Below are 17,643 nucleotides of genomic sequence, written 5' to 3'. Positions count from 1 at the left end.
AAGTTCATGGATGCGAGGCACCAGTTTTCTTTGGTGCCAACTCTGGAAGGGCAAACACAGCCCCGGGGATACGACGGAACCTCAAGGGCTTCGAGCTGCTTTAGACAAAGGGGAACTTTGCTCCCACCTGGGTGGGTGGGCTGTGTGCAGGGCACATCTGTGGAAGCAGGCTTGGAAGCCAGCTTGTGTGATGGCTGCTGACACCACTTCTTCCACTGGATGGGGAGATCCTAAAAGGCAGGAGCTGTTTCTTAATCATCTCTGAGTCCTGGCACAGACTAGCAGATTAACAAATGTTTGACGAATTTCATTTCCTCACCTAAAAAAGAAAAGCAATCACTCTCCTTCACCTTGTTTTGTGAATCCAACCGTATGCATGGAGGTCCTGACAAGGGGCAGCCACGGGGATCAGCCCCTCTCCAGAAGGCCTAGCTCCTTCTCCAGGTTTGCAGATAAAGATAGGACTACCAGGAAGGCCACAGTGACAATTTAAAAGTTTTATTAAAACAAGCTCAACGTATAATAGCATCATTGTGTTGTAGAAAGGTCTGACACATCCATGTCGATTTTCTTCAGGTAACTCAGCAGCTCAGCTGATCTGATCCCAGGCTTGCCTTCATACTTTCTGGCAGGTGGCAAGCTCGAGGTCGCTCAGAGCAGAGCAGCTGGGCTGCCTTGGACCTGGCTCTACCCCAGGCACAGAGCTCCTTGTAACTGCCCCAGACCTGTGCGCCCTCCACACCAGGCCCGAGAGATGCAGAGGCAGACTCGGTCTCTAAGGCGCTCATTATCTCATAATAGCTTAAAACCAGTTAGGACAATAGGAAACTGCCGATTAGAGCCTTCCCAAAGCATGGACACTCAGCAAAAGGAGAGCGAGCCTTTGCACGCTCCAGCAAGTCCATGGGCTTGCAGTGGGAATTCAAACTCCCATCTTTGGTGGAAGAGGACGGTTAAAAAAACCAAACATTTTTAAAAACGAAATAATACTGACTTCAAAAGCAATCTCGACCAAACAAGGAAGAGGATGATAAATGAGGGACACATTTTGGTCACGGCAAAGAAAGATTATGCGCTTCTCTGTGCTCCAGACTGGAAGACTGGTCTGGCTTCCAGATGCAAAGTCTCTCTGCCCTTCCCTGAATTGAGGGGATGGCTTTGCTTAGCCCTGGGGGAGGACATCCAGAGGACAGAGGAAGGTAGGACTAGTCACGCGGTGACAGTGCAGGGAGGGAAGAGCCTCTGTCAACTTCTTGAGGCTGGCTCCCTGAAGGCTGCCGACGTTCATTCACCAGAGCAGGCTGGATCCAGGATCTGCAGGCGGTGAGCAGGTGGGCAAGAGCCCAGCAGAGATGTCCCTGCCTCAGGCGATTATGCAAAGTGACAAGTGATTGCTTTCTTTTTCAAAGACAACCCCTTTGGAAAAAGCTTTTTCCTTGAGGTCTCTGGGGGTTTGGGGGTTGGGTGGGAACCTCAGGGCCCTGGTGGATTAAAAAGCCCTGCTGCGGCCACACAGCAGGTCCCTTTGCCTTCTCTAAAGACTTTGGCCTCACAGGTTTCTGGGGGCAACGCCTGGACAGGCCTAGGGCCTGAAAGGTGTGGCTGGAGTCAGTCAGAGAGCTGTGGGTGTTGGGCACGATCCCTCATCTCCACTGCGGCCTGCCTGTGCCAGGGCCCGCCTACGGGCCAGGTGGGACTTGGAGGGAGGGGAAAGCTTCATGGAGCAGAGGCCCTCGGCCAGTGCCTTTGACTCCTCTGCCTGTTCATTCTCCTCATGCTGAGACAGCTGGCGGTTAAGGGCAATAGCCTCTGCTGCGAAGAGTGTGAGGTCCACTGTGCTGCTATTTCTGCAAAGACAGAAGAAAAAGCAGGGAAAAGAGGGAGACAGGACTCAATGGCCACAGCCAGGCTAGCAGCTCCTCAACACCCCCACCAGCTGCTGCAGTTCCACTGCCCCCCTCACTACTTCCCCCCTGCCCCCGCCCCATTTCCCAAGTCGGCATAGGCTGCTCTCTCTGAAGTCATTTTTGCATGGGTTTGCAATCTGATTTCACTGAGGCCAGAATGGCTTTGACTCTCAATCACTGTCCTTGGACTTAAAGGGGACAAATGCCCCTTTCACTCAGGGCACCCTCCTCTGCATAGAGCTCTACCAGAGAAAGGGCCTTGGCATGTGAAACCCACCGTGTATGTATCCCTCTACCCCATCAGGGCAGGGAGCTCCAAGAGCAGGGACTGTGCCTATGTGTCTGTGTCCCCAAAAGCCAGCTCAGTGCCGGCACATAACAGGCACTTTGGGTTTGCTGAATTAATCTGCTCAGGTGGATCTGAGGTTTGGAACCTCAAAGAATCTGGATGCAGCTACAGAGAAGCAGGTAGGAACCCAGGGCGGGCAGTAGGATTCTGGCTCAGATGGACTGAGATGATAAAGGTGTAAGACTTCCCTGGGTAGTTCCTGGAAACTGGCCATGAGGTTGGTTCCTGGAAGGGATCCCACAATGCTTTAGCGATGGCCCTTTGGGAAGAGGGCAGTGCTCACTAAGAATGTGAGTTAAGTGTTGAAAGGAACTTAAGTCAAACAGATCCAGGTTCACAGTCAAACTTGCAAGGCTACTGTGTGGCCCTGAGTAAGTTAACTTCATCTTTCTGTGTCTGTCTTAGTTTTCTAAACTATAAAATGCGGTAATAGGAACACCTCTCTTTGAAATTTATCATGGGGACTGTTATGGATATAATCTTTGTCCCATACCTGGCATGTGGTAAGTATTTACTATACAGTGGCCATTACTAATATTGCTTGTCTAGTAGTACATACATCACATGTAACACCACTGCCTCACACGCCCCAGATTCCTGCTGCTTTTTCCAAACCACGGCAGCAGAGGGAAAGCTTAGTGTAATAACCCACAAATAAGGTCTGTTTGGGGGCCACAAATGGTGATTTCCTGTTAGGATTCAAGTGTTTATGCAAAGCAGGTTTTTCTCCTGCCCACAGCCCTGGGAGAGGCCTTGAAGGTACGAGAAAGGAGGAAGAAGAGAAGGAGACATTTACTGTGGTGGGTAATGACAGGAAGAGAAGTCAGGAGAAGGCAGGCCAGGGAGCCACTTCAGGAGGATGCCTGAGCTCCCTATCCCTCACCTTCATCCCAACATGGCTGAGAGCTTGAAAGCCAAAGCCAAAGCCAAGGAAGGAAGGGTGTTGGGTGTGGTGGGAGCTTTACCTCTGGAGGACTTGCGGCGTGGGGAGTCCCCTTTCTGGAGCCTGCTAGAATGGGAAGGATAGATGTGTGGGTAAGCTGCCCCCTCCTTCGAGAGCTGCCCCCACCCACACCAGCACAGAGTGGGTAGGTTACTACTGGCTCTGGCCCAGCACAGGACCATGGCCAGGCTTGCCTGCAGGGTCAGATCTTCCAAGGAGAGAACAAGCAAGGAACAGCCCTAAACCCAGCTGCCTCTGTGAGGAGAGCCCTCTCTTTGCCTGGCAAAGTCTTAATCATCCCCTAAAACCAGCTCTAGGGCTTTCCCCTGTGAGACAGTCCCCTTCCCCGCCACCTCCCAACCCCTGCCTGTCCAGAGGAGAGGTGGGTGGGTGGCTGTCTGCTGGTGCCCCGAGCACCTGCTGGGCTATCCTGTCACGTGCTCCCTTGCATCCCTCTCCTCATCAGAACACAACAGTAGGGCTGGGTGTCACCCATCCCACTGTGACCGGTGTCTGACACGGTGGGCACTCAGCAAAGACAGCAACTCCTGAGTGGCTGGGGAATAGCTACTCAGGGACACCGGACTGCACCCTCATCTGTAGCATGGGGCTATTGGGGCCACGAGGCTGGTTCAGGCCTGGCAGACAAAGGGGACACAGTGACTCCTGGGAGGCCTGGCAGACCCCTTGGAGGGACAGAAGTCAGGTCCCATGAATAAGGACAGAGGATGGTTAAAATGTTTTCTAGTGAAGACTTAGATCCTTAGTTTGGTGAAAACGCTACCATTTGCCTTTCAGCCAGGCTGCACACAGACCCCAGGACCACAAGGAGAACGCATGTGCCCCTCATGCAGCCACCCAGCAAGCAGGGCAGCAAGGCCTGCTTCTGCGTGCTCTCAGTGAATGATCTTTTTGTACAAGGGTGGTACCACAGACCCCAGTGACGACACCAGGCTGTTTCTGGGCTGCAGGGCTCTGCCATCAGTGGGATACACGTACTGAATCCCCCAAGAAGCATGAGTCAGCTAGGGTCTTAGTCTGTGACCAGACTTAGAGCCAAGTCTATGACCAGCATGGGACTCAGAGTGGGGCTAGGGTAGGAGTCAGTTCACTCTGTGTGCCCAGGAACTGAAAGAGCTGTACGATCTCCCTCCAGCTGAGGTGAGCCACCTGGGGATGAGAGCTTCCTTGTGGCCATGCTGCAGGCCTGAGGAGGTGGAATGCCACCCTTCCCTGGGTTACTTACCCCCTGCACCCATGGGTGCTGCAGAACTTGGGCGGCGCTCAGTCTTTGCTTTGCATCTCGAACCAGGAGCTTGGAGATGAGGTCTTTGGCCTCACTGGAGATGTGTGCCCAGTCCTTGTCAGGAAACTCGTACTTGCCTTCCTGGATGCTCTCAAACAGCTTGTTCTAGGTAAAGAATGTTCTCCTTGAGGTGACACTGGCCACAGGTGGGCAGGATGTGCCTGTCATTGATCTAGTCACCCTGGCCTCAGTTCAGGCTGGGGCACACCACTCACCACATTCTCCCCTGAATCATCAAATGACACAGAATGCCCTGGCAGGCAGGCTGGGCGTTGACGTGTGGGAAATATCAGAGAACAAAGCTGGGATTCCTTGGCTCTTCATACAAGGCCCTCAAGGAACGGACTGCTGGCAACCTCTCAGGTCTCCTCTCCCACCACCATCAGCCTTGTACTCCACTCTTCTTCCCTCCACACATTTAGCTGTTGCAAACTTTCGTGTCTTTGCTCATGCTGTTCTTCTACTTGTATTTCTTGCCCCTCTCCCAGAAGGCAAGATGCATCCTTTCAGACTCAGCTCAGGTATGATCTCTAACAATCCTCCCTGAAGGCCAAGCTGGGCTAAGTGCCCAATTACTTCTATTTCACCTTGTGGCTGCCCTTGGACACGAGAGGGAAGGGGGACTATGTATCTCTTCTACATCAGGAATAATCCCCACAACCAGCTCTGCTTGGCAGCCCACAACCATGCTGACCTCCAGCCGGCCCTCTGCAGCGGGTCTGGGGATTGTGCTCACCTGGCACACCCTGCAGACCTCTCCCTGGTCCCAGCCACAGTCGGCCCCACAGTGACCTACAAAGGGCGGGTAGCCACTCAGCATGATGTAGAGGACCACTCCCAGGCTCCACAGGTCACAGCGCTTGTCGTAAAACGTGGCCTCATCTGTGAAGACCTCCACCACCTCCGGGGCCATGTATTCTGCAGAGCCGCACTGTGGGGCCAGGGTTGGCAAGGGGAAATGGCAGAGAACAAAGAGGCTTACTCACAGGAAGAAGGGATGGCAAAAAGCAGAATGCAATGAGACTTGAGCAAGAGGATTGAGTTGCAGAGCAAAAAGCTGTCAGGAAAGCCAGCCAGGGAGATTGCTGAGGCCACCAAGGCACTTAGAAAAGCCGGGCCAACTGGACTTTTGGAACCTGAGTGCTGTCATTCCCCATGATCCATGTGACTAGTACCAGGTCACCTTCTTATCTTTTCAGGTCCTTCTCTAGTGGGCAGAGACCTTTGGTCAAGAAGCTCCAGGAATCTCTCCCTGCCTCAGCTCTCTGTATACAGTCACTTAGTGTACAGGTACTTCAGTGCATCAGAAACACGGTTCTGGGAGGGAGATCTGCGGAGACTGATTCCATAAAGCAAGGATTTTTTAAAGTCAAGTCCTGCTTAGCTTCCCTGCTAGCTTAGAGCAAGAAAGTACAACAATTTAGAATTAAGAGACCATCAAAGCTAAAACTCTTAGAACAAATCTGGTCTCCCTACTTCTCCCAGTTACAGATGGGAAAACCCAGCACTAGAATGGGACAGGGATTTGTTCAAGCACCTCAGTGGTAAGCCCAGGATCCAGGATTCCTTCCTTGCATAGAAAACTGCTGGTAAAAATAAAAAAATTCTTTTTGCTCACTTCTTCACTATTTCAGGTTCACCAAGAGACATCTCTCACCTCCAACACACACAACTAATTTGATGGAAAGATGGTAAATGGAGATAGGACATTTTCTATTATTGGCAATTAGAGTTAATGACTTTGAGAACAAGGTAGCTCAGTGTCGTAAAAGCTAATACACAAACATTTCTAATAATGTTGGTTAGGATAAGACATGGGCATAGTCAAATGCACGTCTTAAAAAAGGTTATTAGAAAAATTCACTAACAAAGCAAGCAAATCTCAAAAGAATCATAATTACAGCATATTGAGTGTGTATAGACAGATCTTAGAAAGAAAAGGCCCCTGGCAGCACCTTCTGGGCACGAAGTGTGAAGGGAGAGAAGCAACAGGACAACTGAGCCAAGCGAGCCCATGCACAGAGAGCCTGGGACCTCAGTTCTCGCCACAGAGACTACACTCCCATCCCCCATCACAAGGTGATGCTCCTCCACAACCTAGGCAGTGGGAATAAGACTCTCCGAGCTATCACATGTTCCTACGCCAAAGGGCTGGCCCAGAAATGGTGTCTCTCTTCACCTGGGGTCAGGATCCAGGGCTCAGCCTGTTCTTATAGATGCGGTATATCTCATCATGGCAGAGGACCCACCCAAGCTCAAAGCTCTAATGCCAGTTTCATTAGCAGCTAAGCACTGGGGCAGGGAGGATGTTATCAGCCCCAAATAGTGAGCTGAATGCCAAGTCAGGCAGGGGTGTGGGTACGCTCGCTGTTCCTTCCTTAGCCCTTTGTTCTGGATTCCAGAGCTCTGGGTCAGGGGCACTCCAAACGTATGGAAGCTCAGAAGAAGGTGGCACCCGGTGTCCAGCTATACATACTGGAGTGGTCAGCTCTGGTGTAGTAATGGGGGTGCAGGAGTTATTCAGTTTCACTCCACTGCCCAAGTCGAAGTCACAGATTTTCACTGGAGACACCTGAAAAGGAAAGCAGAGAGCCAAGGTTACAAATATAAGAAACCAAAGGGCATGAAAAGACCGAGGTGACGATGTGGGTGCACAGTTATGTGGCTGCTACACTGAAGCCCAGCTTTACCTGTTTACTCTCCTCGGGTTAACTGGAAACCACCTGAGGATTTATCCTAAGGTGCTCTCTTCCGAGTGCTCTCTCCTTACTTGTGACTAAGAGAAAATATATGCACTCATGGTTCAGACTACTGCGAGTTCAGTGTAAAATGAGTAGCAAACCTGTGGAACTTTTGCCAACAAAGGCATAGGGTGCAACAGAGACGTTAGAGAAGTTAGTACAAATTCCTGGGACACTCCTTGCAGACCAACTGGTGGAGGGCAAAGGGGTTAGGGTGACCAACTTGTCTTTGCTTGCTTGGGACTTTGTTGCCCTGTAAGTCCTGTGTTTCAGGAAACTCCTCAAGCCAGAGCAAACTGGGATGGCCGGCCACTTCCAGGGTGCATTGACACAGCAGCCAAGCCTGCCAGAACTGGATGCTGCGCCTGAGACCACAGACAGCGTGAGTTATCTCAGGAGCCAACCAGGAAGGCAGCTTGTGTGCAGGCATGAGAACGGCCTGCGTGGCAGAAGCAGCCCAGTGAGTCAGAAATGCTGGTTCTTGAGTCTCAGCTCAGACATTTACCTGCTGGGGGAGCCTGGACAAGTCTCACCTGCTCCTTCTTTCCTTCCTTCTTCCCTCCCTCCCTTTTCCTCTCCCTGACTTTCCTTTCTCTTATAGTTTTTCTTCTCTTCTTTTTCCACCTAGCCTCTCTCTTTTTTTATTGTGATAAAATACATACAACAGACACAGACACACAGAAAACATAAAATATGCCATTAAACCATTTTTAAGTGTATAATTCAGTGGCATTAATTACACTCACACCATTGTGTAACCATTACCAGTATCTGTTCGCAAAACTTTTCCATCATCCCAAACAGAAACTCTGCATTAATTCTCCATTTTCCCCACTCCTGAGCCCCAGTAACATCTAATCTACTTTCCTTCTACATAAATTTCTGTATCCCGGATACTGCTTTTTTTTTTTTTAAAAAGATTTCATTTATTTACTTTTAGAAAGATGGGAAGGGAGGGAGAAAGAGAAGGAGAGAAATGTTGATGTGCAAGAGATATACTAACTGGTTGAGCAGGCCCGCAACCCAGGCATGTGCCCTGACTGGGAATCGAACCAGTGATCTTTCTGTTCTCAGGTTGATGCTCAATCCATTGAGCCACACCACCCAGGGCTATCCCAGATATTTCATATAAATGGAATCACACAATATTTGTCCTTTTATGTTTGGCCTATTCTACTTATCATAATGTTGTCAAGGTTCATTCATTTTGTAGCATGTATCAGAACTTCATTCTGTTTTATGGCTGATCAATATTCCATTGTATGCTTACCCACACTTTGTTTATCTATTCATCTGTTGATGGACATTTGGGTTGTTTCCAGTTTTTGGCTAATGTGAATAATGCTACAATGAATGTTGGTGTTCAAGTTCAAATCTCTGTTTTCAGTTATTTTGGGTATACACATAGGTGAGGGATTGCTGAGTAGTAGGATAATCTTATGTTTAGCTTTTTGAGGAACTGCCAAACTGTTCTCCAAAGTGGCTGTACCATTTTACATTCCCACCAGCAATATACAAGGGTTCCAATTTCTCCACATCCTCATCAACACTTGCAATTTTCCATTTCTTTTATTATAACTATCCTAGCAGGTGTGAGGTGGTATCTCATTATATTTCCCTCATTATATTTTTAAGGGTGTTGAATCTTTTCATGGGCATATTGGCCATCTGTATATCTTCTTTGGAGAAATGTGTATTCAAATCTTTTGTCCATTTTTTGGACTTCGGCCAAGATGGAGGCATAGGTGGAAACACTGTGCCTTCTCCCACAACCAAGTTTGAATACAACAAAGGTTTGGAGAACAAAGACACAGCCAAAGAGCAGAAAACTGAACTATATGGAAGTCCGACAACAACGAACCGTTCAACCGGGACTGGTAAGAGGGGCGGAGCCAGCAGTGGAGCAGGGTTGGGCAGGAAGGATCCCCGACCCATGTGACCCAGGCACACAGGCAGCTGGGGTAGCATCGGGGGCCCAGTGAGGGTGCGGGGCAGGCTGACCGCAGTCACACATTCATGCACAGATAAACCAGCAGAGGTGTGAGCAGTGAGATGGACCCTGCAGGCCCCAGCGGCGAACCACACAGGCCCCAGCGGCGAACCCAGTGAGGGTGCGGGGCAGGATGACCAAGGTCGCACATTCATGCTGGACCAGGTGGCTCCAGCAGCGGGAGGAGGCAGAGGGGACCGCCATTGATTTCCTTTGACCCCGCCCCCACATACAGCATCACAACCCAGCAACTGAGTTGCCCCGCCCTGGTGAACACCTAGGGCTTCGCTCCTCATACCCAACAGGCACCAACAGTCCAAAATATGGTTCAAGAAGAACTCAAAGCCCCAGAGAAACTGGGGTGATAACTCTAAGGGACCAAGAAATAGCGAACCTTTCAGATGCACAGTTCAAAATACTGGTGATCAGGATGCTCACAGAACTGGTTTATTATAGTCACAAATTAGAGGAACATATGAAGGCTAAACTAATTGAAATGAAGGGAATGCACAGGAAACCAATAGTGATGGAAAGGAAACTGGGACTCAAATCAAGGGAGTGGACCAGAAGGAAGAACGAAGCATCCAACCAGAAAAGAATAAAGAAATAAGAATTCAAAAAAATGAGGAAAGGCTTAGGAACCTCCAGGACATCTTTAAACGTTCCAACATCTGAATTATAGGGTACCAGAAGGGGAAAAGAAACAGCCATGAGTGGAAAACATATTTGAACAAATAATAAAGGAGAACTTCCTCAGTCTGGAAAAGGAAATAGACTTCCAGGAAATCCAAGAAGCTCCGAGAGTCCCAAAGAAGTTGGACCCAAGAAGGAACACACCAAGGCACATCATAATTACATTGCCCAAGATTAAAATGAAGGAGAGAATCCTAGAAGCATCAAGAGATAAGGGGACAGTCGCCTACAAAGGAGTTCCCATCAGACTGTCAGTGGATTTCTCATAAAAGACCTTACAGGCAAGAAGGGGCTGGAAAGAAGTATTCCAAGTCATGAAATCCAAAGACCTACAGCCAAGATTGCTTTATCCAGCAAAACTTTCATTTAGAATGGAAGGACAGATAAAGTGCTTCTCAGATAAGGTCAAGTTCAAGGAGTTCATCATCACCAAGCCCTTATTATATGAAATGCTAAAGGGACTTATATAAGAAAAAGAAGATGAAAAATATGAACAGTGAAAGGACAGCAAACTCACAGTTATTAACAACCACACCTAAAACAAAAGCAAACCAAGAGGACAGCTAGATCAGGAGTGGAACCATAGAAATGAAGAACACATAGAGGGTTAGCAACAGGGGAGTGGGAGGAGGAGAAGGGGGGAGAAGGTACAGAAAATAGCATAGACAGTAGGTAAAAAATAGATAGGGGGAGGGCAAGAATAGTAGGGGAAACAGAATCTAAAGAACTTGAGACATGTGGTCATAAACTAAAGGGGGGGAATGGTGGGGGGTGTGCAGGGTGGAGGGGAATGAAGGGGGGAATAGAAGAACTGTAATGGTATAATCAATAAAAAATATATATATTTTTTAAAAATTTATTTATTTATTTATCTTTAGAGGGGAAGGAGAGAGGGAGAGAAACATCAATGTATGGTTGCCTTTCGTGCGTCCCCTGCTGGGAGTTGGCCTGCAGGGAACCGGCCTGCAACCCAGGCATGTGCCCTGACTGGGAATCGAACCACGATCCTCTGGTTTGCAGGCCCGCACTCAATCCATTGAGCTACGCCAGCCAGGGCCTTCAATAAAATATATTTTAAAAAAACAACAAAAACCCCCAAATCCTTTGTCCATTTTTTAATTGGATTGTCTTCTTGATGTTAGAAGTTTTTCTTTATGTATTTTGAATAGTAAACCCTTATCAAATATATGATTTGCAATTTCCCTCTCTGTGGGTTATCTTTTTATTTTCTTTCTTTTAAATATTTTTTATTGAATTTATTGGTGTGACCTTCATTAATAAAATTATATAGGTCTCTTGTGTACAATTCTATAATACATCATCTGTATATTGTATTGTGTGTTCATCACCCCAAGTCAAGTCTCCTTCTGACACTATTTATCCTCCTTTACCCACTTTTTCTTTTCTTTTTTTGAAAAAAGATTTAATTTTTCTATTTTTAGATAGACGGGAAGGAAAGGAGAAAGAGAGGGAGAGCAACATCAATGTGTGGTTGCCTCTCATGCGCCCCTTGCTGGGGAACCTGGTCCACAACCCAGGCATGTGCCTTGATTGGGAATGGAACCAGTGACCCTTTAGTTCACAGGCCAGCACCCGATCCACTGAGCCACACCAGCCAAGGCCAACTTTTTATTTTCTGATATCGTCTACTGATGCTCAGTCTCTCTTAATTTTACCTTTTCAACCATAACAAAGGGCCACCAAATCTGTACCATGAAGATCAAATGAAACAAAGAGCATGAAAGTACATTGTAAACCAGAGGCAATATAACAGGGTTGTTTAGGGCACTCATGGAGTTCTGGGTCAGGTTACCTGAGTTTTAATCTACATTCTACTACTTATCAGCTGAGTGAATTTAGGCAACTTTCTTTATCTAAGTTTCAGTTTCCTCATTCATAAAATGAAGATAATAGTAGTATCTACCTAATGAGATTTTATAAAAAAACTAAATAAAATAAGTGCTGGTACACCTTAAGTAGTCAAAAAATGTTAACTATAATTATTTTTTCCTTTTATCATATTTTATTGATTATGCCATTACAGTTGTCCTATAATTTCCCACTTTGCCTATCCTCCACTCAGCACCCCTCACTCTCTCAGGCAATCCCCACACCATTGTTCACATCCATGGGTCATGCACATAAATTCTTTGGCCACTCCATTTCCTATACTGTACTTTATATCCACATGGCTATTCTGTGACCACCTATTTGTACTTCTTAGTCCCCTCACCTCTTCTCCCATTCCCCCCACTCTCCCTGCCCATCTGGCAATCACCAAAATGCTGTTTCCATGATTATGTCTCTGCTCTTCTCATTTGCTTAGTTTGTATTTTAGATTCGATTGGTAACAGATATGTATTTATTGCCATTTTATTGTTCATAGTTTTGATCTTTTTCTTTTTCTTAAGTAAGTCCTTTAACATTTCATATAATAATGATTTGTTGATGATTTAACCCTTTAGTTTTTTCTTGTCTGGGAAGCTCTTTATCTGTCTTCCAATTCTAAATTATATCTTTGCTGGGTAGAGCAATCTCGGCTGTAGGTTCCTGCTTTTCATGACTTGGAATATGTCTTGCCAATCCCTTCTAGCATGTAAAGTTTCTTTTGAGAAATCAGCTGACGGTCTTATGGAAACTCCCCTGTTTTGAGCTGCCCTTGCAGGGTGGTGGTGCTCCATTGTGATCTGTAGCTGTCCACAGAGTGCACTGCCTCTGCAATTTCCCAGATGGTGCAGACCAAGGTCAACCCCACCTCCCCACCCCGTGTTTTGCCTGGGGCCACCCTGCCTGAGCTATACACCAATTTGGGGTGGCTACTATTTGTGCTGGGCTTGGAGATTTCTAGGAGAAGTCAAGCAGTGAATCTGGGTTGGATGCTGCTAGTGCTGGACCTGAGGCTCACTTAAGCCAGCTATTGCTTGTTTGATAGGATTTAGGAAGTTGTAAAGCCTGAGCTAAGATCAGCCATTCCTGTGGTAAAGCAGCTTGGGAGACCTGTAAATTGGGTGAGGTGGAGTCTCTGGGAATCTCCACGGCAGGCTAAACAATGTTTGTCAGGTTGATGCAGTCTCAGATATGGCACCAGCTTGCCAGCTCTGTGGGGGGACTGTTTGGAAAAGGGACAATGGCCTCTGCTCACCTTGACGCAAGGCACTTCAGCTCCTCCCTGTATACCACTGGTGTCTTTCAAGCTACTACCCCGGTGCTGGAGCTCAGAGGGAGTGAATCTGAGTAGGTGAGTCCGTGAGTGGGTTCTTTAACAGGAACTGCTTAGGGCTCTAGCAGTTTCTTCTACCAACTCAGTCTCTGCTATTTTTTGCAGCTAGAAGTTATGGGGCTTAACTTATCATCCTGGCACTGGGACCCTGCGCTGGGGGCCTTGTATGGGGCTGGGACTCCTTGCTCCCAAGATATCCCCCCAAATTTTTATCCACTACACATGGGTGAGGGACCAACCCCTTCTGCCAGTGTGGATGGATGTGGTTTCTTTAATTCTGTAGTTGTCAGATTCCTATTCAACTCAATTTCTGAGGGTTTTGAGTGATGGTGGTTCTATATTTTGGTTGTAATTTTGATGTGGTTGTGCGAAGAGGCGAGCCATGTCTGCCTATGCTGCCCTCTGCACATGACAGCAGTCATGTTTCTGACATTGTGATCCTTGCCTTGCGTTGGCTGCCCTACCGGGCAGCACAGTGACTCCCAGCAATGGTGCCTTCTGTCCCTCAGAGGGCTCTGAGTAGCAGCTGCTGAGTGCCAGGCAGCCCCAGCCTGCACCTTACATAAAGCCATGGCAGCTCTGGTGCCACTCTCAAGGGGTGGGAGGTGAAGCGCTCTGTTAACTACAGTTATTAATAATCCTAATGATAAATCATATAGTTTAATGCCAGAGCCACTGACAGGAAGGCAGAAGGTCTCATTGGAACTAATACTTATTACCCCTCACAAGAGTTGTAAGTACTATCCTCGCTGGCAAGCTCCATTGGTTAGAGTGTTGTCCTGATGCGCCAAGGTTGTGGGTTTGATCTCTGGTCAGGGCACGTACAAAAATCAAGCAACAAATGCATGAATGAGTGGAGCAATGTGGCAATGTTTCTCTCATGTGCTCTCTCTTTCCCTCTCTACCCCTTCCTCTCTCTCTCTCTCTCAAATCCATAAATAAACATTAAAAAAAGTTGTTAAGTATCAGGTTGACTCACAGCCTGGTATATTTGCTTACAGCCGTTCCTTATCTAAGAGATATCCTTTAATTCTGACCAAGACATATGTGTTCATGCATATACACACATACACAAACGCAGAACTGAGTGTGGGCCATCGAATCCACCAGGGCCCAAATCCCTCCTAACAAAGAGAGAATTTCTCAAATTCATGCATGCTTATGGAAATGCAAACACTTCGATTTATCAGTAGATTGAGTTAAGGGCAAGTTTAAAATAGATGGTATTTGTTCAACCTCAAGTACAAATATTTTCTTTTTAATGGGCAATAAAAATAGAAACAGAAATCCTTTTCAATGTTCACTTCCAGTAGCCTATATACCATGACATAACCATCTTTTATAGGCAGAGATTGGCTTCATATAGGATTGAGTTGTTTACGACTCCCATCAACTGCTCTAAAGGTAGGTGCATTAGACTAGAAAACATTCATTTTGTGTGAATAAACATTCATATATTTTACAAACTCTCAGGCTTAAGCCAATTGCACTGCTGAAAACAGCAGAGAAGGGAAAAGTTTTAACCCTGCTAGGAATATAGAAACACTACACATTAAGTGTAACATTCTCACATGTCCATATTAATCAGTTCAATTTAGTACCAGAGGCTGAGAGGGCTGCTAACCACCTATACGGAAAGCCAGGTGGCTTCCCTGCATCAGTATAAAATCTGTAACATCCCAAGTCAGGCCCTAGGTACCTTTTCTGAAGATTCACACAATATATTTTCTGGCTTCAGATCGCGGTGCGCAATGCCTGAAATGACAAAGAGCAAAGAAATGGTTAACATGTGCATATAATTATCAAACATTCCACGCACAATTAATTTTTTCCAAATGCTGTTGTTTGCAGATTAATTCCCAATTATGGTACATTAAAAAGCCAACGAGCTGCAGGAGGCAGACGTAACCAGAGACAAACCCAAAGCACAGTTGAATATGTAAGTTCTTTTAGAAGTCTGGCAGGGATAAGAAGGGCTAAATGAGTCCTGGCCAGGCTACCGCTCAGCACTGCAGGGACTATGAAGAACAAGAGGCCTAATAGGAAGCAGAGCAAAGAGCTCTGCGGACAGCCCTGTTAGAACGGCAATGCAGAAATAACGAGTGCCTTGTTTAAGAACATCTCTGGGGACTGAGACTGCTCTACCCCATTTCTTCTTGTGTGGCCGATTGAAAAAAAAAAGATTCCTTCAGTGAGACTTCCTTAATGTTCAGGGGATCAAGTGTTAGTGAACATATCTCCCAAAGCTCATCCAATTCCCTTCTCTCCTGCTCCGCATATCCAGGACAGTCCTTCCAGAGGCACAGCGAAGGCTGCTTGGGCCCACGGGGTGCTGTTTTTAAGATAGTACCCCTTCCCCCCTGCATTTTGGCCAGCACTTCTGAAGAACATTGAAGATAGCAGCTGAGCCAATGCGGGGCTGATTAAAAGCTGCTGACCAGGACCAGAGGGCACCTGCGGGAAAACCACCTTCTAACCAAAGATGGGGGCAAATAACCAACTCACAGGGCCATGGAGTCTTAGCTGTGGACCCAGAAACCTCTCATTCCTCTCTCCTCCAGCAGAATGTATGATGCAGAGACAGAAGGGCTGCAAGGCTGAGCAAAAGCTGAACAGTTACTTGGAAGTACCGGAAAGCAGCAGAGGATTCTCGGGTAACAGGACAGAGTCTGCTTTACTAAAACTCCCTGGATGGTCAATTTCTCGGGCGGCCCCGACTCCCTAGTAGGTGACGGAGGCCCAGCCCACTGGAGGCCCTTCACTGGAGGAGAAACCTGGGCTCCGGCAGGCTCAGTGACTTCATCAGTCACCTAATTGAATGAGAACCCAGAGCAACTCAGTCCAGGCTGCACAAATTGAGTCGGGCTACAGCCTGCCGCACTAAAAGTGAAAGATATTTTCCATTACAGCAAGTACTCCCACAGAAGGATCATGAGCCACACACGGAGCCTTGCTCTCCAAATAGGTGCTGATGGCCCAGTTGTCCCCCAGCCTGGAACTGAGAGCCATGTGTAATAATAGGCCTGCCTCTGTGAGCACACCAGCCATCGAGCAGCTCTGGTTCATTTCCCAGAGGTTAAGCTGCAGTGTGTCCAATATTTAAAAGTATGGAGCTTGTTTCCGGGCTGACCCATTCTTGCCCAATTCATCTTCCCAGTGTGAAGTTATTTAGAAAACAGCCAAGTTCAGTTGGAAATCGTTTTTCATCCCCACCAACTTCTAGGCACATGGGCAGCTGGCCAGCTAGATGTTAACAAGCACTTCAGAACTCCTCAGACATTACCCGCCTCTGTTCCCTTTGGTGCATTCTCGTAAAAAAAAATAAATAAATAAAAAATAAAACCGCCTTTACCCCCCCCTCTAAGGTATGGGTCTTGTAAAAAGCGTGACCCAGTTTTGCAATCTACGGAGGCAGCTTGGGGAGCAGTTGTAAATCTTTGTCAGGCAGGTGTTACCTACACGCATCCCAGCTTTCAGAAACAGAACCACTGCTATTCATCATGCTGTGGAAAGTACAGACACCCCCTTCTAGGAATTTTCACCCCATGCACCAGTCAGGCCCCCAACTTGGGCACTGTCAGTCTGCAGCTCTCTCTCCAACCACTGGAGGAAACGAGGTAGAATCAATGAACCTGAACCTCCCGCACCCAGGCCACAGCAGTTTGCACAGCGCTGCTGGTGCCAGGTGGGGTGTGTGGACAGGATGTCTACAAGTGGTCCTGAGCACTCACAGCCAGGGTTGGCTGGCCTGTATCCACAAGAGGGAAGGGAGCAGAGCTAAGTCACAAATTATTTGCTCTGTCCCCCACCAGGCAGGATGCTTTGAGAGAATTAATATTAGGAATAAAAATGCGTTCTGCCTGGTGAGGGGGATAAGGCAGCAGGAAATAGCATTATTGAAGAACTATGTACTACGTGCCAGGCACTATGTTCCACCCATGTTAGGCATATACAATACACACGTAGGACACACACAATTACCTAAGCCAGTAAGTACCGATGAAAGGCTTAGTAGTGCCCAGCACATAACAAGTGCTATCTCAGTGTTAACTGCTGCTGGTGATATAACTCTTCCCTCATTCTCACCGTAACTCTATAGGGTGAGCATTGTTACTGAGGGAGCACACAGCTGGTAAAGAGGGAAAGCCAGACTTCTTTTTTCCCCATGGCATTGTTTTTCGGCAAATTTAAAAAATGTATGCAATAAACATATTTATGGAATGCAAAAATACCCAATTGCAAAAATATTTAATTTACTATAAAGTTCTTTTTAATAAAAAGGATTTATTTATTTGTTTTTAGAGAGAAGGGAAGGAAGGGAGAAAGAGAGGGAGAGTAACACTGATCAGCCACCTCTTGCACACCCCCAACCAGGTACCCGGCCTGCAACCCAGGCACATGCCCTGACCAGGAATCAGACTGGCAACCCTTTGGTCCCTGGGATGATGCCCAACCCACTGAGCCACACCAGTCAGGACACTACCAAAGTTCTTA

General features: G+C 47.3%; 1 protein-coding gene across 5 annotated transcripts in view; it reads right to left on the bottom strand.

Annotated features, from left to right (window-relative positions):
- Positions 1–482: 482 nt before the first annotated feature.
- The window catches only part of MOB3C (MOB kinase activator 3C), a 57,589-nt gene continuing 40,428 nt past the window's right edge, over positions 483–17,643 (bottom strand). Inside the window, exons 8-13 of one of the 5 annotated variants that reach the window (XM_037039546.1) lie at positions 14,849–14,904; positions 6,982–7,077; positions 5,242–5,445; positions 4,446–4,610; positions 3,222–3,265; positions 483–1,847 (exon numbers count right to left, since the gene is read on the bottom strand). In XM_037039546.1, coding sequence (XP_036895441.1) covers positions 1,613–1,847; positions 3,222–3,265; positions 4,446–4,610; positions 5,242–5,445; positions 6,982–7,077; positions 14,849–14,904 — 800 coding nt within the window. In that variant the 3' untranslated portion in view covers positions 483–1,612. The remainder of the gene's footprint in view (positions 1,848–3,221; positions 3,266–4,445; positions 4,611–5,241; positions 5,446–6,981; positions 7,078–14,848; positions 14,905–17,643) is intronic. The other 4 variants (XM_037039547.1, XM_037039548.1, XM_037039549.1 and 1 more) reach the window with 4 other exon arrangements.

This window comes from Sturnira hondurensis, unplaced genomic scaffold (assembly GCF_014824575.4).
Source record: "Sturnira hondurensis isolate 20B ecotype Veracruz unplaced genomic scaffold, ASM1482457v3 Scaffold0025376, whole genome shotgun sequence".
In the NCBI taxonomy this organism is placed as follows: Eukaryota; Metazoa; Chordata; class Mammalia; order Chiroptera; family Phyllostomidae; genus Sturnira; species Sturnira hondurensis.
The sequence above is the reverse complement of the archived record's forward strand: the minus strand, read 5'-3'. Positions and strand labels throughout refer to the sequence as shown.